General features: G+C 41.7%; 3 protein-coding genes and 1 long non-coding RNA gene across 7 annotated transcripts in view; 3 read left to right on the top strand and 1 right to left on the bottom strand.

Annotated features, from left to right (window-relative positions):
* Positions 1-8415, top strand: part of LOC144057583 (uncharacterized) — a 50124-nt gene extending 41709 nt beyond the window's left edge. The window contains exons 4-6 of the long non-coding RNA XR_013295290.1: positions 2079-2269; positions 3046-3110; positions 7619-8415. This is a non-coding gene — a long non-coding RNA (uncharacterized LOC144057583). The remainder of the gene's footprint in view (positions 1-2078; positions 2270-3045; positions 3111-7618) is intronic.
* hormad1 (HORMA domain containing 1) lies at positions 1820-8873 on the bottom strand. Of its 4 annotated transcripts, none has more exons than XM_077575324.1 (16): positions 8796-8873; positions 8531-8594; positions 7596-7740; positions 7322-7385; positions 6598-6634; positions 6457-6477; positions 6291-6317; positions 6133-6200; positions 5889-6037; positions 5098-5192; positions 4889-4957; positions 3314-3371; positions 3186-3241; positions 2771-2857; positions 2390-2443; positions 1820-2153 (listed from the first exon to the last, which is right to left on the bottom strand). In XM_077575324.1, exons 2-16 carry the CDS (start codon positions 8561-8563, stop codon positions 2073-2075), a joined length of 1044 nt encoding a protein of 347 aa, XP_077431450.1. In that variant the 5' UTR covers positions 8564-8594; positions 8796-8873; the 3' UTR covers positions 1820-2072. The 4 variants fall into 4 exon arrangements, with proteins under 4 accessions (XP_077431450.1, XP_077431449.1, XP_077431448.1 ...); XM_077575323.1 differs by having other exon boundaries at positions 2390-2440; positions 5035-5192; XM_077575322.1 differs by having other exon boundaries at positions 5035-5192.
* A 362-nt stretch (positions 8874-9235) lies between these two features.
* ensab (endosulfine alpha b) lies at positions 9236-14880 on the top strand. Its single transcript, XM_077575326.1, has 3 exons — positions 9236-9458; positions 11164-11286; positions 11415-14880. The coding sequence occupies exons 1-3, from the start codon at positions 9402-9404 to the stop codon at positions 11583-11585; spliced, it is 351 nt and encodes a 116-aa protein (XP_077431452.1). The 5' UTR covers positions 9236-9401; the 3' UTR covers positions 11586-14880.
* Positions 14881-16157: 1277 nt separating this feature from the next.
* Positions 16158-18631, top strand: mcl1b (MCL1 apoptosis regulator, BCL2 family member b). The gene is made up of 3 exons (XM_077575782.1): positions 16158-16745; positions 17394-17644; positions 17775-18631. Exons 1-3 carry the CDS (start codon positions 16286-16288, stop codon positions 17889-17891), a joined length of 828 nt encoding a protein of 275 aa, XP_077431908.1. The 5' UTR covers positions 16158-16285; the 3' UTR covers positions 17892-18631.
* Positions 18632-23414: the final 4783 nt, after the last annotated feature.

The following is a 23414-nucleotide window of genomic DNA, read 5'->3' on the forward strand; positions in this document are numbered from 1 at the left end:
TGCTTTTGTAATGACTGTTTTTTGATACATGTTTTTTTATGGTAAAATACTGCTGACGACTTTAGTTGCTGTTTCAGTACTCATGTAGTTTGCCACATACACTGCTGATGTTGTCAATATGTACTTCGCTATTTCAATCTAGCGTGTTTGATACCGCGCACTTGGCCGCTGTAAAACTCGAATTTCCCTGTGCTGAGTCTAATAAAGTCTTATTCTGGTCTACAAGCAAGACGTGAAGGCTTGTATATCTGTGTTGCACTTCACTCCTCACAAAGATGTGCAACTATTTCTCGGCTGTAACACGCCCTCTGCTTTATGCCTCTCTTCTTAATAACGTTGCACACGCGCGCTGAGAGACAATAAAATAAATGCGGCGCTCCACACAATGCCTGCGTTAAGCCGTAAGCGGCCATTTGATGGAGTCCACCCTACCAATCCCCGCCCCCATCTCCAGACAGCGAAGGGGCTGCTTGGATATGCATCACAAAGGCTTCCTGCGGTATTGATCGGCAGCGGGTTCGGGCAGTCTATCAGCAAATGTCCCTCTCTCCGGGAAAAACAATGGGAGATTAAAAACACACAGCTCCGGCTGCTGACGGGCCCAAAGGTCACTTGTGCTCGCGTATAATCCACTTTCACTTAACAGCTTCATTTCCAGCACTCCGCATGCAAATGCTGCGAGTTTAGTGACTTTAGTGCTGGCTGACTGGTGGGGGTGCAAATTGAAGGGCTGTTTACACGAGCCGGGTTGTAACTGGACGCGGATAAATAAAAAAATAAAAAGGCTTAGCTTGAGAACGACTGTTATGGCTTTGCCGTAAAGGTTGAAAATGCTTGTAAAAATGAAGGACAGTTTCACACGTGTTAAGTGTAGACTTGCAGTGATCCAGCAATTTATATTAAAACACACCCATGTGTAGGGCTTAAAAAAATAAAAAAAATAAATCGACCACCAGAATCGGATTTTCAATTTTAAAGACCTTGTCAAGTGAAGTCATTGCTTTATTTTTAAATTCACTGCACATATTCGAAGATAATTAACTGCTAAACTGAAAACATGTGTAAAGGCTAAAAATGATGTATGTATCAGGAATAAAATATATTTGTATCGGTTTCCATTTTGCGGCAAATTAGCATTAGAATATAGCTAAGTTTCATCATTACTCACAAACCTGTTGAAAACACTATGAAAAAGAGGTCGTTGCAACATGGCCCTGGCTGGTCTCTTATACTCTGCTGCCACCTGCTGGCCGTATTTTGTAATAACTACCATTGTTTTAAGCGGGTGGTCCTCGAGTGCCCCTATCCAGCCTGTTTTCTGTGTCTCCCACAGGCAACACAAGTGTTTCAAACGATCAGCTAATCAGCAAGCTCTGCATGAAGCCTGATAACGATCCTCAGCTGTGTTGGCTGGGGAGACATGTAAAACCGGCTGGGTAGGGGTACTCGAGGACCGGGGCTGAGAACCAGTGCTTTAAGCGACCTCTTCATGTCATAAACTGTAGCAAAGCCTTCTGTATGCTCTAGCATAAAAAAACATATAAAAACGTTTTTGGGAGTGAAAGACAAAAGTATTTAAAAAAGTATTTATACGTTTTTGGGTTTGAATGAGTTAATTTAGTGGACACGGGCCAAATGCCACCAGTTGCCCATCTTTGCAATTCTTGGATTAACTTTGATGGATGTACATAAGCGTACTTTTTTTTTTTGCAGAGATTGACATTGTCTACTTACCACGCAAGTACAGCAGTTTTGAATGTATGAAAAGTTTAACTAGTAGCTTGGCCTCCATACGAGAGAGTGAAGTAAAAACCCTAAGCACTTGGTATGTATTTTATTGCAGCCTCCAGTTCTGTTCAACCCAAGTCAAACTTATTTGTTTAACATTTAAAATAGTACAAAAACAAAGTAGGAATGCACACAACTACAACCAGATTAAACCAGAAAAAAAATTATAATAACACGCTGCTGAAAAAATGAAATTAATGAATAGGTATTTTAAAATACCTCGCAGGTGTGCAATGATAAACATGAAAGGAGGCAATTGTGTGTGTGTGTGTGTGTGTGGCGTCTCACAGGTTGTCTTTGGACTCGCTGAATTTGCGTTTCTTCAGAGGTGTCTCCTGACTGCAGGGGATGTTGTACTGGCTAACCTACCGAGAGGAGGTTTTAAAAAGTGAGCTGACGTCCCACCCTGCAGGGAGCGATGACTCATCCGTAACACAACAAGAGGTTTTCATGAGCGCGCCACGCACACGCCCTCGCAATGGTGAGCTCTCGTCGTGATCGCGAAAGCGGCTTTATTTCCCACGTTTGTCTTTTTGGTCAACATACGCGTAGCATCGGAACATTATCACGTATTTTCATACTATTAAGGTGTTCCTCTTACCATGTTGTTCTTCTCAGTTGCTCGCTTCCTTGCATTTGGCGTCTTTGTTTGCTGCTGACATAAACACGCACCACTGTTAGGATCTCATCAAAATCTTATTTGATTTGGCTTAGAGGTTATCTGAAAAAATTGCTCTTTGACTTTAATTTTGATACAGAAACCCACAATCATTACAATCATTTGTGTCTTGAACTCTTAAAACACCAACAAGTGGCAAATTGCTTTAAATCTTACACACAACCACTGTGGCCTTCTGCTTTAATTCTTAACATGAAAAACTTAATTTCTCCTATAGGCATAAAATAATTCATTTGAAATTCTTCAATAAAACTAAGCCCCCAATGACACAAATGTAAGAATGCAAGGAGATGACGTGCTAACCGTGGCGTGTTGAATGACGCGTCCGCTCCTGGTGGTCATCATGGATACCTCCATGTCGGATGTCGACTTCAGCACGACGGCCTCCATCTGAGAAGAACATTTCTTCTTCTCACCACTTTTCAATTCTTCATGCATCATCTTTCCAAGTGCAAATTTGGGTTGCTGATTTAATTAACTTTTAAAAGTATTTTTTTTAATCCCATTGCTTACGTTGTATAACTCTTTACTCTGTTTTCCCCTTCACTTTAATTTACTATTTTTTTCATGTCTCATAGGATTCACAGCCAAAGAAATGAACACTGCTGCGTTTGAAGTCTGAAATTTGCATGACCACATTCTTGTGAGTGATCTTTTCTTTGTTGATTGAACAGCGTATCGAGTAGTGATAACAATGATGATAATGCAGTGCACTCACCGTTTTGATCTCACAATTGTCTATCTTCTCATGGCAGGTCAGCTCAATCTCTTGTGCTGATGAAAGAAAAAAAAAAGCCAAGTGACTGAGTGGGCCTTAATTAATAATAACCACTAGCAGAACTTTACCCTTGTTGTTTGTGTTGTCGCTTTCGGACGCGTCATCCACATCTTCAATCACAGACCTCTACAGGTAGAGAGATTAGCAGACATAAGTCAAGAAATGTATGTGTGTGTGTGAGTGAGATTGTGAAACTGATTGAGAAAAACTTTCAAAAATATATAAGTTACTTTCATATACTGATAAAATGCCTTTACCCATCTCGAAATGGGAGACAGACTTGTCTATAGCACCGGAATCGGACTTTTGGATTCAAGTTTGTGAAAACGCATTTAAAATGACAAAACACACAAATTTACAACTTATCCAATATAAAATTATTCACAGAACATACATTACTCAGTATATGATGAAGAAAATGGGACTCTCAGACTCCGACATTTGTCTCCAATGCTTACAAAACACTACAGACACTTATGTTCATGCTTTATGGTTATGTACTCCGGTTATGTATTTCTGGACTAAAATCTTAGAAAAACTTTCCGCTATTTTGGACTGTAGGATACCTTTATCTCCAAACTTGTGTTTGCTAGGTGACCTAACAACAACTGACTTACCACATAAACAATTTCAATCTACACTTGTAGCCCTTACTATCGCAAAAAAAAACAATTCTTGTTAACTGGAAAAATAAACAAACTCTGAATATCGACCAATGGTCTAACCTCCTCATGAATCACATTTTAATGGAAAAAATATCTGCCTCAAATAAAAACCAAATATCAAAATTTATAGAAACATGGTCTACGTATATAGAATTTTTTAACCTAATTCTGGTTACTTAATTCTGCCTGTTAGCGAGAGCCACCACATCGTGATAACTTACATTGATGTTTCTGCATTTGGCAATTTATTATTATATTATATTATTAGTATGGGATTTTTTTTAATAGGTTTTAGGTGAACTAATGAATACACACACACTCGCACGCACGCACGCCCACACTCACCCACATACAAAAAAAAAATATATATATATATCCATCCATCCATCCATTTTCTTGGCCGCTTTTCCTCACTAGGGTCGCGGGGGTGCTGGAGCCTATCCCAGCTGGCTTCGGGCAGTAGGCGGGGTACACCCTGAACTGGTTGCCAGCCAATCGCAGGGCACACAGAGACGAACAACCACACTCACATTCACACCTAGGGACAATTTGGAGTGTTCAATTAACCTGCCATGCATGTTTTTGGAATGTGGGAGGAAACCGGAGTACCCGGTGAAAACCCACGCAAGCACGGGGAGAACATGCAAACTCCACCCAGGAAGGCCGAAGCCCGGACTCGATCTCACGTCCTCTGCACTGGGAGGCGGACGTGCTAACCAGTCAGCCACCGTGCTGCCCATATATATATATATATAAATAATTTTAAAAAAGGAGAGCAATGATGACATGTCAAATCGAATGAACAATACTGAGCTCTCCAGAAAAAAAAATAAAAAAATAAAAAAGTGAAACTGATTGAGAGCAGTGAGAGGGTGTGTACGCTAGTGTGAGAGTGCATGAGAGCGTGAATGTGAAAGTGTGTGTGCTTGTATGACAAAAGAGAGCGTGAAGGAGAGCAAGAGTGTACTGAGAGCTCACCTGTGACAAACTCCCATCACGTTTGACCCTAACAAACCATCGGTTTCTCTTTCCGGTGCTCTCCTCCACCTGTAGACGGTAAGCGCCGGCTATGACTGTCGATCGTGACAGCGTGTGAAATAATTGGTCAGGTGACCGGCACTGACCGGCTCCAGCCTGTGTCTCTCGGTGGCTATGTCCATCCTGAGCGAGTGGAAGGGCGTACCCACCTGGCCCATGGTTAGACTGACTGGCTCCCGCTCAAAGACCAGCATGTCCCCGCCGGCCTCCTTGAAGCCCGGCGGCTGGTAGTCATGCGGCGTGACTGAGGACGATGATACAGTACTCACAAAACTGGGTTTTGGGGTTGAATTTGAGAATGAACGTGAAGTGTACCTTACAGTTGAACTTAATTTGACCCAAGGTACAGTATGTGGTAGATGATGTCAAATTTGCCGATGATATAGATTTAGACTCAATTGGAACGCTTACACACGACGTCATCGTCTACTATCTACCGACATGTGGTTGCTACAAGGGATGTAACAAAAATGGCAATATCCTGATATTGCAATATTAAAATTGACACAATATCGTCGTCATGTCGTGATTATTAGAAGCAGAAAATCTGTTCAAAAGGTGAGAGTTGTAATCCATTAGTGCAGTTCAAGCACCCTCTGGTGGTTAGTTTATTAACGCAGTTGAATTCTTATTAGGAATGTTTTGGCCATCGTGACGGTTATCACTCCTATACATCAGTCATACGAGCAAATAGTTCAACACCAACTATTAATATTACCTGTTAGACCATCAACAGTGTTTGTCATTACGCTAGGAGGGATATTCTTAAATACGGCAAAGTTTTAAATCTATTAGTTTTCCGTTTATTTTGACAGTCTGCTGGAAGCCTCTTTTTTTTTTAAAGAAATTGTTCACTATCTGCCAAAACAACCGTTTGTACTTGCACCTTAGATATTGTTATAACTTTTGGCATGAAAATCTCCTCCCTGGAGCCGTTTACCAGCCTCGTAGTAGGACAGCGTCATGTTGAGGAAGATTTTGTTGGGCAGAGGGCCGAGGTTCTGCATCAGCACGTAGAGCTTTCTCACCAGCAGGATACTCGCCTTCCTTGTGCTGCCAACCGCCATGGCAAAATCCTTGTTTTGGGTGCTGACGGAAGCGGAACGAGATCAGACAGTGAACAAGTGACCTTGTCTCTTGTGTTTTTACAGCATGTCATGTTGCTCTTGGCGAAGAAAGCCCACCTCTCAAAGTCCATTTTTGCCCCGTCGGTGTTGTACTGAATTGTGAATTGATAAAACTCTGTCACTTTCTGAAAGCGGAGAAATGACAAGATATGTAGCAATCCTCTTTTTTGTGTTAAATGTTTGTTGATTCTGTCGGCACAGTGGAAGTGTATTACCTGTGGGTCGTCAGGGTCTGAGGAGACCTGCAATAGTGCCAGAAGTTGACTTAAAACCGCTACTGACATTGATTCTGACAGGCAAAACAATTGAATCCAAACATCTGTTTTGAATTAGTTTAATAATGCACTGCTATATCTACTACAAAAAAACAAGCATACTTACAGATATAATGACAGTTCGCAGCTGGAAGGAATAACAAATGAGATTTGGTACAATGCAAGACGTTAAGATGAAGATTTCCTTAAGATGATATGACAAATGTGTATTTTAAGCAATAGACAGTGTTGATTGAATGTGTCTTACATATTTCATCTGAATAGCGTCAAAGCATCCCGTAAGCCTTTGAAAGGAAGCAAGACAACAACATGCAATGAGCGGGAGACATTCAGAACACATCCCACTTGGTGATGTCATTGTCCAAATAATAAACATACTGATAGATTATTGATTAAACTTGTGACTGATAACACCATTGAGAATTTCCCCTTTAATTCTGAAAAAAAAAAAAAAAAGTTTTTATAACAATTTGTGTGTTAATTAATTAATTAAAAGCTAATTTCCTTTCCAACCATACAAAAACCAAAGCTATTTTTGTTTTAAAGAAATTATGAAATGTTGAAAATGGCCGATGACTCAACAAGTGCTGATTTTAAAGATACAAGTATTTCATCTGATGCTAGCAATATGCAGAATGCTCAATATGATCATGAAAATAAAATTTATTTATCAAGTAACTTGTGGAGAGTAAAAGGAGGTAACCAAATATGTTGTATCATTTACTATTTACTAAACACACTGTAATTAGCACAGCAGTGTGTGCAACATACCAAAATCACAACATCCAATGATTTATATATATATATATATATATATATATTATGGCCACTCATAATAAGAGCTCATAGTTTCATTATTCTGCTATATTTTCATGATGACAGTGATTCTGATGAGGACACCAACACCATGGGTACTTAATTGTGGTATTAACCCACCTGTTGTTTGTAAGATGAAAGATGCAAATGTTTACCATTCAACAATCTGACAGGCGCCAGGACAACTGCGCTCCTCTCTGAGAATCATCACTCGCTGATCTGTGGGGAAAAAAACTTGTTGAGATAGACTGAAAATATACAGTTAATGAAACATCATTTTATTGAGGTTGATACTGGAGCATGTAAACATTATTAATACTAACAACATCCTTCCAATTATCTTTTTAAGCAAATGATTACATGGCACTCGAGGTATGCCCCTTTTAATTGCCCCTATCACCCTCTATGTGCCGGCACCAGTCGTCTGACCTTCAACATATTTGCTCCCGTAGGCTACTTCTGGAAAAAGTCCTCGCAGGTACATGATGCCTGACACACCTATGGCCAGAAGATTTTTAATGACACTGATAGACTGCAGCTCAGACACAACCTGATTGGGGAACAGCTGGGTGTCCTGTGGAACAAACACAAACTTGTTTATTCACACAAAACCAAAAGAGTGCCTACACATCTTGTGACACTCATAGTGTAACTATCCTTTCTTTGCTGTGTTATACGGGATAGACTAAAAGTAGGTATGCACACACTTTATATTTTGTTCATTTTAATATATTTGCAAGAATCTTTTCCTACCTGACCTCCTTCCTTCTCGAGTTTTTTTTTTAATCTCTTTCCTGCCTTCCTTCCTTTAGAACACTTTATTTCCTTACTTCGTTTTAAAGTTTCTGCCTTCCTTCGTGCCTTCTGGGACACCGGATCCATCATTCCTTCCATCGCTTAAATCTGCTTTGATTCATTTTTTTCCTACCTCAGACCTATTTCTTCTCCTTTTCGTCTCTATTTAATCAATTCCCCCAGTCACAATGTGTATTGGTCTAATTTAGTAAAAATATGCATTTCTATTAACAATTCAGAACATCCAAGCATTTCTGATATTTCCTCAATGCAAATGCTTCCTTTACACGTTAAAAACAAATGGCGTATTGTATTGTTTTTGCCTGTGGCTAGCATACAAACCAGGCAGATTTTTATAGTTGTCAAACAACATTTTATTTTTATCACATTCTGAAATCAAAATAATCCTCAAATGAACGATCCAAACTAAGCCCAATGCTTTTCAATCAGTGGATAGCTTTCTTTCACCGAGTTGACCGCCATTTTGACTTGTGACCTATGCTTGGAATTGTCAATCCATATTTAAAAATGTGTCAGATTTAATGGTTTTGGCTATTGGTTACATTTACCTGAAATGTCCTCACTTGCTGTACACATGCCATATCTTACATGAAACAGAAGCTCGGCAGAAATCTGGAGGAAAAATCAAGATAATTACTGTATAACGTGGGCCGACTAGCAGGCTGATTTAGCAAATGAGGTAGCTAGCAAATGAGTTAGCCAGTTATCACAGCAAATCGTTAAGAAACAATTATTCAGTACGTGTGTATTTAGTTAACAAAATAAATAAACAAATACTCTAAACATTTATCACAGTCAGAGGATGAACTTTACCAGGATAAAGAGTTAATCTAGTTGAAAATTGTCTCTAATCAGTTAGCTAACCGCAAAATTTTAAACAGGCAACGTTAATGTTTGAGTGAGAGGCAGAAAACTCAACAAGTAGCCAATCAGGTAAGAGGGGCGTTGCTTTCGTCGTGTACCAAGATAATTACACTTAAATCACCCTGCCCCTTCATTACATTTGATTTAATGCGTTCATACAATAGATATGAACAATGTGTAAGTCAAAGTGAATCTCCTTATGTCATATTTTTGTCCTTAAAATCGTATTTTGGTCAAGTGTTTCACCTTGTTGATGCAGCGCTGCAGTGGCATTGCCCACAGAGTCACTGTCGCTAGCTGATTGGACAAAAACGCTGTCATCATGAGTGTCTGGGCAAAAACGGCTTTGACATTGGCTACTGTATTTGTCACTCCAAAATACGACACGCCCCTAATAGTGATGTCATTTCTGAACACGCCATTTTTGTTGGGGAGCAGTCAGAAAGCGAGGATTAGATTGTGTACAGGTACGTTAAACCGTACCTTTTATATTTTTTATAAGCTCTTGGCTTTTCTGGCCAGCGGACCACCCGCTCGTCCCGCCACACTCACAGAATGTCATCAGAGAACCTCGACTCGGACACTCAGCTGGACTACGAGGACGAAAAACAGGTGGGTTTGTGCTTGCTATCTTATCTGTTGTGGGCTAACTTAACGCGTGCTAACTTAGCCAGGGGCGGCTGACGTCAAACAATCACAAGCTCGTGTGACATCGGTGTCACATTCAATGCTCCGTGTTTTTAAGCTGCACCTATTTAACGCTGATTGTTGTGCTAAGAAGTGCTTCGTTTTTTTGCTGCGGTAACAACACTGACTGGTCTCTCGTGTCATTGGCTGGAAAGCCTTGGCTACTCAGGCCTCATTGGTCGTCCTGCAGGCTCTCAGGTTGTCTCAAAAGTCGTTTTTTTCTAAATTAAAAACACAATGCAAATACGTTTAGGAAACGCCTCGCCCCATTCGCCATTAGTCTCAAGTGACAAATGCCACTATACGTCGACAAAGCCGTGAAAATAATTAAGATAAATAGCAAAATCCATGCTGGTGACGTTTTGTTATGGTCACTGAATCTTATGGAAAGCTCTTTGAACATGTATTCTTACTATTCAATATTGTTGATATCCAGTTTAAGATGTTTGTAAGATAATTATTCACATGTATAGAATAACTGTCTCACCAGTAATGTGTTTTTCCATCTAGATCATATTTTTGCCCACTAGTAGAGACGGCTTTGGCATAGGCTACTAGTAAGACAACCTCGTTATTATTATCATAAACACAAGCTCTCGACTACAACTATTAGTGAAGTGCTAGATGCCATGAGTGATGTTACTAGTGAAGTGTTACATGTCACTAGTAGTAATACTCGTATTAGTTCTCAATTACTGTGTAGTTTTGCCTCAGTAGTAACATGTAATTGTAGTACTCGTATGTCACATTTGTCCTACTAGTGTGTGGGTGGATAAACGGCTCAGATGTTGGATGGATGGAAATCCATCAGGAATGATGGGCCCACTAGTAGAACGACTGTGTCTTAACAAGTAACGTTTTTCCACAATTGAGAAACTGTCTATCTCTTCTTGATGGTCGATTATATCACCCAGTAGTTTTCTCACAATGCATGGAAGTGATTCAGCACACTAAAACCCACCCCATCGTCCCTGAGGACTTCGTTCATCGACTTCAATGTCCACCTGAGTCACTTTTTTTATTTCCTGACAAACAAGACTCACTTACACTGTGCAATCTTGCACACACAGTTGGATACAAAAGTGTTTGGGCTTTTTTAAAAAAAAAAAAAAAAGTCCTGCTGGCCCAGGTGACTGCTGGCACTCACCATTCAGCGACTTATCGGACTCGTTTGTCTTGTGTGATAGCAGCTAAACTCCTGGCTTTGTTCATTCAAAAGCCATGGTTGCCTTAAGAACTGGAAATGGGTGTCAATTAAGTCAATGCAGCTGATGACTTGATGCAAACTGTATGTGGAACAGTCGAGTCGTGCATGAACCCAACAAGAAATTTTTATCATTATCATATTATGTAATGGCATATGCGATGATGTCATCAATGATAACATGGTATATCGTTTGTATAATTCCATCACGTCATCCAAGGAGAATTGATAAGAGAATCCAGGGTCTGGTCGTTGAGAACATTCTGAGTCTGGAATGTTCTTTGCAGCTCTACCATGCATTTTTGGATATCGCGGGTGGCTGTAAACGATCTCCTGTCACATTAGCAGCTGTTTGTGGAAAGTCTGCCTCCTTCCTCCAAGTCAACATAAATGTGCGTTGATAAGAATGTGGGCTTGTTCACACAGGACTCCCAGGAGAAGAACTGCAACCCGGCGAAGGCCGAGGAGGCCAAACTCAAGGCCAAGTATCCCGGTCTCAGCCAGCGGCCCGGCGGCTCCGACTTCCTCATGAAGCGGCTACAGAAAGGGGTAAGACACATCTTGTAGCATAACACAGATGTCTTTTTTAGAATTATATGTCATTTATTATTATCATTATTTGACCTGCAAGCGTACAATGAGGTACGCTAACATGGCCGGCCTCTCTTGTCGCACAGCAAAAATACTTTGACTCGGGCGACTACAACATGGCCAAGGCAAAGATGAAGAACAAGCAGCTTCCCGTGGCGGGAACCGACAAGAACCTGGTGACCGGCGACCACATCCCCACGCCGCAAGACCTGCCGCAGAGGAAGTCGTCCTTGGTGACCAGCAAGCTTGCCGGCTAGCTTCGGCCATCGCACCAGGAGAACACCCCCTGCCTCACCTGTACACCCCCCCCCACCACAACCCCACCCGTGTCGTCACACCAACCACCGCCACCCCTTCTTCCCTTGTCATGCAGGCAACATCCAGGCAGACTTGTTGAGTGATGTGCTTGTTTGTTGGGTGGAAGGAGGCGTCCCTCTCTTTTGTTTCTCCTGAGCACAGCGCCCCCTACTGTGCACTCCGCTCCACCTCTTGTCTTGGTTGTCTGTTTCCCAAGAATGGTCGCCATCAGCAGGTGTGTGGCTTCGCCGGGGACTTTGTGCACTTTGTATTTTGGTGATTGATGTGCGTCAGGGACTGGGGATCCACCTCCATGCTCCAGGATGCGGTGCGGGGTTCAAACGTGCGCACGTCCTTACTTGCTCGTATACCAAATTTGCGCAGGTGTGATGGGAGTTCACGTTGCTTTACCTGTTCCCTCGGGGGGGAAAAAACACACTGCATGATTGTATCAGACGAGAAATCCTAACGGGAGGGGGACCCATCTTCTTCATTGTTTTTTGTTTTGGCTGTCGGGACAATCCAGAGCGCAGTCCAGTCACTGAACTTTCTCCGACTTCTGCTTTAGCCAGCAAGCACCGCTGCACTGGCCGCATGCTCCTCGCAGTGGCGCCCACACAGGCATGGCCTTTGTGCAGTTCAGTTGTGCGCTTTGAGCACGAATATAAAAGTGGTAGGAACAGTGTGATTTTCATTTCTTAACATCCATTCTGACAGTCTCTCCCGGAGGCTCGTCATTTAAGAGCACACCAGCTGAAAAGTTTTAAGTGCTAAGTCACGTGATGGCAGCAGTCGTCATCTCTTGTAGACCCCGCGGCCCACCGTGCATGTGTGCTGCTTCAGTTTTGGTTGGTTTGAAAGACATCCACACAACATGAAAGGTAAGCATTCGGCTCCAGTAAACAACTTTGTCAATGTTTGTACAAGTAAAGTTCGATTTTGTATTTGTAAAGCGATTATTCGATATCCTTGATATCCATCTTAAGGTCCATGTACTAGTACGCGCTTTGTCCTCACTAGCAAGACAAGTCAGCGCACTGGCACAACAACTTTGTCGTACTAGTATTTGTTTTTTTCCAGAAGTGCCACTTTTGGCTGACTCGTACACAATTAATTAAACTAATTTGTTTTGCTAGTATAACTAGGGGCTTAACAACATGTTTTAATCAGAAAATCCATTTTGATTTAATTGAATCATAATCTTTGCGTCGTATTGAGATAAATACCGAATCGGATAAATAAGGTATGAACCAATATAAATCTGATGCTGATTTGTTTGAATTTAATTAACTTGAATGAATAGTTTGTACTGTGGAGAGCTTTTACCTGCTATCACATACCAATGAACATGTCAAAAGCTCCAACTACCATCTGATATGATTAAAATCATAATCCCATTGAATCGAACCGAATCGAATTACACTTGAAAATGTACCGTTCTTGAATCATTTCGAGGTACTTTATCGAATCATCTTTTATTGGGGAGATGAACCCCCTTACTAGTAAGACCGCTATGCCCTACTAGTAAGCATGTGTCACGCACTAGTAGCCTCCTGGACCCTACTAGTAGGACCAAAATGCCCACTAGTAGTTTTGCTTCACTAGTAACATGTAGTTGCTCTACTTTTATGCTAGAAATGTCTTACAGTAGTTGATACAAATTTGATCACTTAGACGCAACCGTTCCAATGGTGCGCCCTGGTTGGTCTATTACTGTACTAAATTGTATAGCGCATACTAGTACATGGACCTAAAGATCGACAGCAAGGAATACTGATCAATGATTTTCACATGGTAGGAAACAGAATATCATAATTGATCACTTCTACAACAGTCTTTGGAAATCACAATGCCCCATCACTGGTGAGCTATTTTAGAAAAGGCCAAAGAGCATACATGTGCGCGGACCTTAAGCTGGATATCAAAGATGTCTAATAAAAACGTATAACTGCTTTCCATAATCTGATAAGAAGCACCGGCCATTTTTCTTCAGCACAGCGCATACACGTGTCATGACGCATCGGAGACGCCCCGAGCATGTCAAACCGCTCTGCAGTCCTGGCAAAGTTAGAATTTAAATTAAATTTAAAGTGCATAATGTTGAGGATGAGCCTTTTTGCACCGTTGGCGATCAGGTGCATGCAAGGCACATTTGGAAAGCCGTTTGAGCACTTATGCGATATCCTTGGTATCCAGCTTCAGGTCCGTTTACTAGTACGCTCTGTGCTCTCTAGTAAAACTATTGGGCGCACTAGTAGAATGACTCAGTCTTTACAGGAACATTTTCTTTCCACTACTGTATGACATTTCTTCATACTGGTAACAAGTTTAGCATACTTGTAATATAACTACAAGTTATTGGTGAGGCAAAACTGCACTTGTGCTACTAGTACTACAAGTGCTTAAATGATGTTAACTAGAATTATACAGTGTCACTAGTAGTGGCATGAGGTTGTCATCTAGTGTGCAGTTTTGCCTCATTAGTAACATGTAGTTGTCCTACTAGTACACAGCAAAAACCTTAAGATGGACATGACGGCTATCAAATAAATACTCTTAACGGCTTTCCATACATTGTCAGCCGACTTGTTTCTTTATTGGCGGTGCACGTGTGTGCTTGCCGCGTGTCAATACATTGTAAATAGACTTGTGTGTGTGCGCGTGTGCGAGAGATTCACTGGCACCTCTACTATTTCGAAGGGGCTGCATGTGTGAGTCTGTATCGTGTATAATTGCTGCCGATCCAGGCAAATTTCCCAATTTGCCCGGTGGCAGCGTCTTCTCTCTGTGCCGTGACGCAGGCCAAAATGTGTGGAATTTGCCTGAACGCCAACTAAACATCTCGCCGTTGTGTTGAAGAGAAATTGTGGCTGATGAGCGACCACGACGAGAGTTGTGATGGGGACCGCATGCTCGAATGTAAGCGTTGACGACGAACGAGCGTCTCCTTCATCTCCGTTCTTGTTGTGTTCTCCTCTCCTATCACAAGTGTATATATATATATATATATAATTCACACTGGCCTCGCATCACTGCAGGGAAAGCAGAGGCCTCCATGCTTCAAGGACAAACATATTCCTTAAAAAAAAAAAAGGTTTACATGACAGGAGAACACAGGGGAAACATGGGAAGAACTTCACAGAGTGCTTGGAATGTTGATCTTCTGTGGGGATTATTGGAGTTTTTTTGCCAGTATTTGAAATAAAATTTTACATTAATAAAGCCTCTTCTTCAGTGGTTGACACATGCAGAGCATCCAATTCTATTCAAATGTATTTATTGTATGAAGTGTGAATTATGGAACAGGTTAAGAACACGTCCCTCAATAATGAGACCAACTGAACCCCACATGGACACGCATAACATATTTTTTGACCTAATTGATTTGCATAAAACAGGTAATAGTAAAACTAAACAATTCTACAAATACAGCAAAGGCTGCATTAAAAAAAAAAGCTTCAGCTTAGGCAAGGTGATACATTGAAGCGAGTTTATGTAAAATACAAAATATCGGTTTAAAAAAAATCTGATTATCTTTATTTGATTAAATAATGAGCGTGAATTATTGATATTATAATAAACTATTTTTGTCATAGTTTGAATTCATATTTAACTTTTGTTTTTAACCATATCTTCTTATCACCTGGCCATCGCGCATTTTAGTAATCTAACGTTTGCCCACCAATACCACAATTTTGTGGTACTGCATCAGAGATAAGGAAACAGTGTTTCTGTATTCATTACTGTTGCAGTAGTAAATTGTAGTAGCAGTGTTGTTTGCGGCACGGGGGAGGAGAAAGTTAACTAACTTTTTTCAGTGTCCACGAGATGAAAAAGGAAATGTGTCAACGGCCACAGTAAGCACAAAAAATGCACTTTGTCAAAGTCGAACTTGCCAATATCAACCACTCGGGGGAGGCAGAACCTCATTTGGTTTTTCTCCTTTCACTGCCCTGATCCTCTTCCGGAGACTTCTGACCCACTAAGCACAGAGGGAGAAAAAATGAATGGAATGTTTTTATTTGCAAATCGAGACCAGGATGTCTTGAAACTTCCAGACGAAACCCTGTGTAACACTTAAGTTATGTCAAACCCCCCCCCCCCCCCACCCACACCAATAAAAAAAACAGATGAGGTTGTAATCACATTATCCATCCAGTGAGTTTTCAAATTGAGAGATTCCATATACACATTACACACTTAAATTAATCATATCGGGTTTGCTAATTATAATTATCTATGTACAGGGTAAGGCTATGCTTTTTGCCTATATTAAAAAAATAAAAACAGTACAGTATTAAGTATATGCTATAAATGAAATTATTCTGAGTGTTTATAATTTTAGTATTTAATTTAAAAAAAATATATATATATTCGCTTTAATTTAGTTTATTTTCAAATAGTTATGGTTATGTACTTATAAAAAACGGTCAAATGAATCAGAGGTACAAAATGTTCAGACTGTAACCATTTTTCAAGTCATGTGACGTCACAATGACCCAACCCCAGTGTTTATATAAAGCGGCGCACGGGCTTCAGTGTTCCGCCTTTCAACATCAAGGCAGTAATGGGAGACTAACTAGAGCCAAGACTAGCATTTTTGTTGTACTCGGTGATTTTTTTTTCTTACTTGGTACCCCACAATAAAGCAACCTTCGAGATGAATATACAGACCAGAAGACGCTTTATGGGCTGCTACATGTTACAAAATGGAGTCATGGACAGCTCGGTGCACTGCGTCTCGCCTCCCGTCGCCGTCGCATCCGCCACTGGAACGACCTTGAACGCCGTTAACGGCAACGGCGGGGCCGCCAAGCAGCGACCTAGCGCCCTGGAATTTACCAACAAAGGCAGCTTAGCCACCATAAACCACCATAACAAATGCGATGAGGACGTGGAGGGCAGCGACGGCTCACCACCGGATACGCCCGACTCCCCGGACCCGCAAGTCGGCAACGGCCTCAACGACGTCGTGGACGCCGAGACTAGGAGCCTCATTAACCGCTTCCTTACAGACTTTACCGGCCTGTCGACGGCTCGCTGGAAAGAAAGCAAAGCACATTCGACCATGAAGAGGGTCGTGGCGAGCGTGTTGGAAAAACACAAGTATAAGTACAATGGTGAGTGGCTCTTTCTTGTCTTTTTTTTTTTTGCGTAGTTTAAGTATAGTACGTTCTCGTACGCCATTTTCCATCGACCAGGAAATGTCTACGTGCCTATCTCGAACGTATTGTTCCAAAGGCCTGGTATAAAAACAATTACACGTATTAAGGAAGGTACAGTGGCCATTGTTCACACGTAACATATAAGTAGCATGTTCTAATAAACGAGCAGCTTTAATAAGTACAAAGTCACTGAGAAAAGCAGCGACAAAGAGAGACCCTGTTTCCTGATATGAATGTGGTTATCAAAAGGACACTTCTGTAAACTAGGCCTTGTATTTACTAAAGGTGTTTTCAACAAACATTTAAATGTCCATGTGAGGCTTATGGGTGTGACATTTCCACAAGTGAGCAGCTTTAATTTGAAAGCAAAAAGTAAGACAACAATAAGAGGGGGAGTGTGTGTTTTTTGCACACTTTGTTAAACTGGGCTTTTATTTACTCAATGTATCATAACCAGCAAATGGTATTTAATATCACTAGCCTAGTAGACAGTATATCCATATGGAAGATGGTAACTTTGCAAGTGAGTGGCAAATGCTACAATGTTTCTTGTGGTAAATATATGAAATCACCGTTTGGTTAAAGAAACCTCATTTATTCAAGGTATCATCAATAAATTGTCCCTGGACGACCGAGGGGACAACGTGGGTTTCGTGACTGAAGTAGCAACGAGCCTGTTTTCTGACGGGACCACCAACTGGGGCCGTGTGGCCAGCCTGGTGGCCTTTGGGGCCGTAGTGTCACAGTACCTGAAGGAAAAGGGCAGGGGCAACTGTGTGGAACCGGTGGCCGAGGAGATCGCTTCGTATCTGCTGTCGCACCAGCGCAAGTGGCTGGTCAAAAACAACTCTTGGGTAAGTTAGTGAGTCATGGCTGACTGTAAAGTGATTGTGTAACTCGGCAAAGTCTACGTGTCAGGCAGCCACTGCACCACGGAATTAATCATCCCATTGATTTAGTATTTTTTTTTTCCCCACCCTCCAGGATGGCTTTGTAGAATTCTTTCGGGAAGCGGATCCTGAGTCTACAGTGAGGAACACATTAATGGCCTTTGCTGGAGTGGCTGGCATCGGAGCCACACTGGCCCTGTTGATCAGGTGAATTTGTTGGACTCTTTAAAGACAATTTTTGAAACCACGTTGATGCTGGATACGTACGTTGGACATATGGACATCAAAAGATGGAAATTAAAGCAAAGTCGCTGTTTGTGCCAGTTGGGCGCCCCCTACCTATGGTTTAGTGTTTTCGCGGGCACGTCTACTTTTCACGGACTTCGTCCAGCAATTAGCAATTATTTAATTTACAAAGAAATTTATTTTTTCAAATAGATGTAAAATACGTTTCTATGCAAATTTGTAAAAGATTCAACCTAATTTTGCGCTTGTTTTGTGATTGAGTTTACGGGTTGAGGCATTTCCCCGCACTGGCGTAGTTGGAAAAATTTGTAGTAGGAAGCGCCAACTATATCTTCCATGCACATGAAAGTGACGATGAAGCTCATTTCCATAAGTCTCATTCCGGAACAATCCAGCTTTGTGAGCGGAGCGCGGAACATTTGCATCGGTGTCGTGCGGTGCTCCCTGTCAAGTCGGAACAGCGCCAGGAACCGAAGCGCTGCAGAACTTTGGGAAGTACTGCGCTTGGAAGCTTTTGAGTCTCACGCAAGAATCTTTTCAAGGACTTGAGGTTGAAGTGCGTCACAGTAACAAGGGCCTGAACACGATGGGTCTTCTCGCAAGGGTGCTGGCACGGCTCGAGCTGTAAGCTACCAGGAGAATGTGTAGATTGAAAAAAAAAAAATGGCTTCATTAGTTAATAAATAAAAAAGAAGTAACTTGAAATGTTTTTGTTTATGTTGTCTTTCTGTTGAGGGAATTTCTGTAAATGCAGAAGTTTTTTTTTTTTTTTTTTTTTTTTTCTCTCACCCACGCGCCACTTCCGCTCAACTTCCCATTTATCACACTGCAACACAGTTTCTTAGAAATAAACCCCCCCCCTTCCGCACCCGGCATCCGTCAGAATTATATAACGGCTTCATGGTACGTGTCAATGTGGCCCGGGAACGTCGACTCCTACCGTGTTTGTTCAGATCCTCACGGTTGTCCTGGGTTGCAACGCAAACACAAGAGGAGAAGGAAGTCCGCGGTCTCTACGGTGATGATCAGCGGGCTGGTCCTCTGAGGGGTATTGATAGTGGGGGGGGGGGCAGGAGGATATTGTGGGCAACTTAATAGGAATACTTGCGTCATTCAGGAGCAAAAAAACGTGACGGCATTGCAGCATCTTGAGGGGGCTGATGTGGGTTTGAAGCGCCGGCAACGACCTTGATTCATCCAAATATGCGTCCTTGAGTTCTACTTCAGCTCGGCATCATCATAATTAAAGCAGGGTCCTAATTAGCATTAATACATTCACCAGCCGGTTTGGTCGCCAAGGCAACGTTAATACACACTCGTTAACTTCGACAGATTGTGAGACTTCTGAGTCTTCTGTAAATCTTGAGAGATCAGCATATTATATCCTCTTTGATGATCTTAAATTCGTGAGGCGTCCACATACTTTGAATATTATTTCATGAGAATTTGAAAATCTTGAGTTATCATGAGACTTCGATACATTTTGAGAGACTTTGGCCCATCTCGCGATACTTGGACACATCTTGTGAGACTCCGAAAAAAATGGCTAGACTTCAACATGTATCATCAGACTTTGACGATCTCAAGTGTTTTTCGGCATATTGTGTGAGGATGCAACAAATCCCGCGAGACTTCGACAAATACCGCAAGACTACGTTTCTCGAGACGCCGACATAACCTGTGACGCGTCAATTTTAATCTAGGACTTTGACATTATCACAGCTTGAGAGTTTGGCAACTTCCAATAGTTCAACATTTTGCAAAATTTTTTAATCTTGCGATATTTTGTGTTCTGTATTAAGACCTAATTGGTGTTGTGATACTTTGACACAAGTTTATTAGAATAATTTACCAAAAGTCATTTTTAACCACTGCCTCAATTTTTTTTTGCGGATTATTGACTGAAAATCTACTGGGATGTAAAGAAAAAAAAATGAGTGGGCCTGTTGTTATTGTTTAATATTGTCAATAAGTTAAGTTACTTTCGATGGTATGTCACTAAGCCGCAAACATAGAAAATGTTGTGTTTTTGTCTAGGTTTGTAAAAGACAGTATGGCTATTGTTTTTCTTGTCACAAAGGAATATTCAACATGTTAAACGGTTTGTTCAAAATTTCTTTGCGGCAAGTAAAAAAAAACTTTACAAACCTTGACGAAAGCACAAAATTTGTTACGTTCACAGCATCTCCAACTCCAATGGTTTGCGATACTTCAACATATTCGAGATTGTGATACTTTGAGACGATGGCACATCTCGTGAGACTTTCATACCGACGAGCCACATGTGGTGAGACTTTGCCAGAATATTCACGAGACTTTGACTTTTATGTTCTGTTGCTCAGCATTAAAAGATCAAGATTGCCATCTTGTGACTCATTTCTGCCTCCTTATCTTGCCTATAATGTTGGCTGTAGTTAGTCATTGCGGACCGGAAGCGACTCATGTTGAAACCGATTCTGTACTTTTGAAAATCAACTCCCACGTCCCCATCTCAGATTGTAGACTGCTGAGTGTCAAATGACGACATTCCACACCTTCTATGACGTGTCTCAGAAATGCACAAATGACAATGATTATCTTCCACGTTAAAATTGGCATTTAGTCTTACTGTGCTTTAGGCTGTGGATGTTAAGTAGAAGTGTACCACAAATAAAAATAAAGATAAAGAAAAGGTGTGTAGCCATATCTTAGCCTACGACCCCTTATGGACTATTAGGTACATAATTCAGTAAAATGACTGCGATGAGGCCTGGATCAACAGGTCAATTTTCTTAAAACTTTTATGAAATAGGCTGCCATTTGTTACCAAAATAGCTTAAAACCGTTTAAATAGTTTGTAAATTCCTAATTATCTCTTGGCAGAGGTCCATTATTTACATTTGAGTCTATTTTTGTTCACGGCATCGTACGCTTTGCAACGCAAATGTAGGCGAACGTAGTACAATAAATAGAAATTTCTAAATTGAAAATTTCTTGTGGTTTGCGTTGCCTGGCGTTCACTGTTTTGTTTGGCGCGTCCGGAAATAAAAGCTGAGCACCAAACGGGAAGTGTAGCTCGAGCCGCATTGCAGCGTTGGGAGCGTTGCAGGCGCGGTCGCTTTGGAAACAATTGAGCGCATAGTTCACATTCATTGTGATTGTGTGGGCGGTGTTGACCAATTGTCCTCAGGCTCAAACTCGTTTTTTCTTATCTTGAGAACTTAACAGACTTGCAGAGGCTGCATTCGGGACTTTACTCCTTAATCACTACATATTTCTTTTTATACACATTCAAATCTTAACTTGTGTTTAATTAATGACCAAGCTGTTTACCATCAAATCAATTTTCCTATTGAAATGAACTGAAATGCTGTGGATTTGTTGCAGCACCCCCAAAACTAACATTTTTATTGCGATGTTTCTTTTTTTGTTTTTCAAACCCCACCACTTTACTGAGACAGGCAAAACGTAGACCACGTAACGGTTTCGCAACATACCTCATTTTATTTCATTTACAAAATCAAGCGAAAACGGATCATCATTTTTTGTGTTGGCGCAATGCATTATGGGATATATTTCCTTTTCTATTCACCATTGGTTGAGTGACTACTTTTCAAGATGCATTGTGGGATACTTTTGAGGGCACTAATATCCTATACTCATGAGAAATGGGTGAACGCACTCTATAGTGCACGTTAAAGTAGATATTCATTCCTTTTTCAGAACTCGATTAGTCTCGTGCGAACAGAAAAGGACTCTGTGTTCTGATATCTGATCCTGTAGTTTCCCGGTCTGCTGCAGTTGAACTTCTGGTAATTTGAGCCGTGCGGATCAGCCTCCTGGCCCGCCATGCGCATTGGTGGCCTGGCGACAGACTGCCCCCACCCCCTTCCTTTTTTTTTTTTTTTAAAAAAAGCCTTCGATTCCCGGAAGTGGGCCGTGGCGCAAGTTTATCTTTAACCGGACCGCTCAGCTGCTCTTACTGAGAACTTTGATGCTTCGGCTCAGAACTGCGAGAGCCTGAGTGTGTAGATAAAAAAAGATAAAAGTTGGCCTGCGTGGACGACAGAGCGACAAAAAGAAGTGTGCTTTCATTCAGCCCACGCCGTTTTTCAGTGAAATTCCACACTGTGTTTACACAACGACCTGATGGACTAGTTGGTTTCATTTTTGGAAATTTTCACATAAGCATTCACACGGACCTGTGAAAACAAGTTAATACAATGAAATGACAGGCCCTATTCCAATTTAGTGCTTACAGCTGATGTTTTTAATGCACGGTGTCCTGTTCTGTCCTGTCCTACCTTTTTGAATCCCTTCCACACAGGGTGTAATGTCTGGATCACTTCTCCTGTCCTATCTACTTCCTCAGATGGTGTGTGTAGCACTGCCTAGCGCACCTCTACTGTCCTGTCCTGCCTTTTTTGATACTCTTCCTCACAATTTATATCTCTACCTGGCACACTGCTACTGTCTTGTCCTGTTCCGTTTTAGCTGCTTGTTGCATGTCTTCCTCAGCGTGTAGCACTACTGCTACCGTCCTGTCCTGTTTGCCCCCTCATCACATCCCTCTGCATTTAGAACAACAAGATTCACTGGAACCGTCCTGTCTCACCCTGTGCTAGTTGATACTATTGTTAATTCCGTCCTTTCCTCACAAGATGTACACTGCTTGCTAACTGTGCCTGTCCTGTTCTATGTTGCTACTTGTCACATCCCTTCCACACAGGGTGTAATGTCTGGATCACTTCTCCTGTCCTATCTACTTCTCAGCGTGCACCTTCCTCAGATGGTGTAGCACTGCCTAGCGCACCTCTACTTTCCTGTCCTGTCCTGTCCTGCCATTTTTGATACTCTTCCTCACAATTTATATCTCTACCTGGCACACTGCTGCTGTCTTGTCCTGTTCCGTCTTAGCTACTTGTTGCATGTCTTCCTCAGCGTGTAGCACTACCTGGACTACTGCTACCGTCCTGTCCTGTTTGCCCCTCATCACATCCCTCTGCATGTAGAACAACCAAGATTCACTGGAACCGTCCTGTCCTAGTTAATACTATTGTTAATTTCGTCCTTTCCTCACAAGATGTACACTACTTGCTAACTGTGCCTGTCCTGTTCTATGTTGCTACTTGTCACATCCCTTCCACACAGGGTGTAATGTCTGGATCACTTCTCCTGTCCTATCTACTTTTCAGCGTGCACCTTTCTCAGATGGTGTAGCACTGCCTAGCGCACCTCTACTTTCCTGTCCTGTCCTGTCCTGTCCTGCCATTTTTGATACTCTTCCTCACAATTTATATCTCTACCTGGCACACTGCTGCTGTCTTGTCCTGTTCCGTCTTAGCTACTTGTTGCATGTCTTCCTCAGCGTGTAGCACTACCTGGACTACTGCTACCGTCCTGTCCTGTTTGCCCCTCATCACATCCCTCTGCATGTAGAACAACCGAGATTCACTGGAACCGTCCTGTCCTAGTTAATACTATTGTTAATTTCGTCCTTTCCTCACAA

The sequence above is a fragment of the Vanacampus margaritifer genome, chromosome 9 (genome assembly GCF_051991255.1).
Source record: "Vanacampus margaritifer isolate UIUO_Vmar chromosome 9, RoL_Vmar_1.0, whole genome shotgun sequence".
NCBI classification, from domain to species: Eukaryota; Metazoa; Chordata; class Actinopteri; order Syngnathiformes; family Syngnathidae; genus Vanacampus; species Vanacampus margaritifer.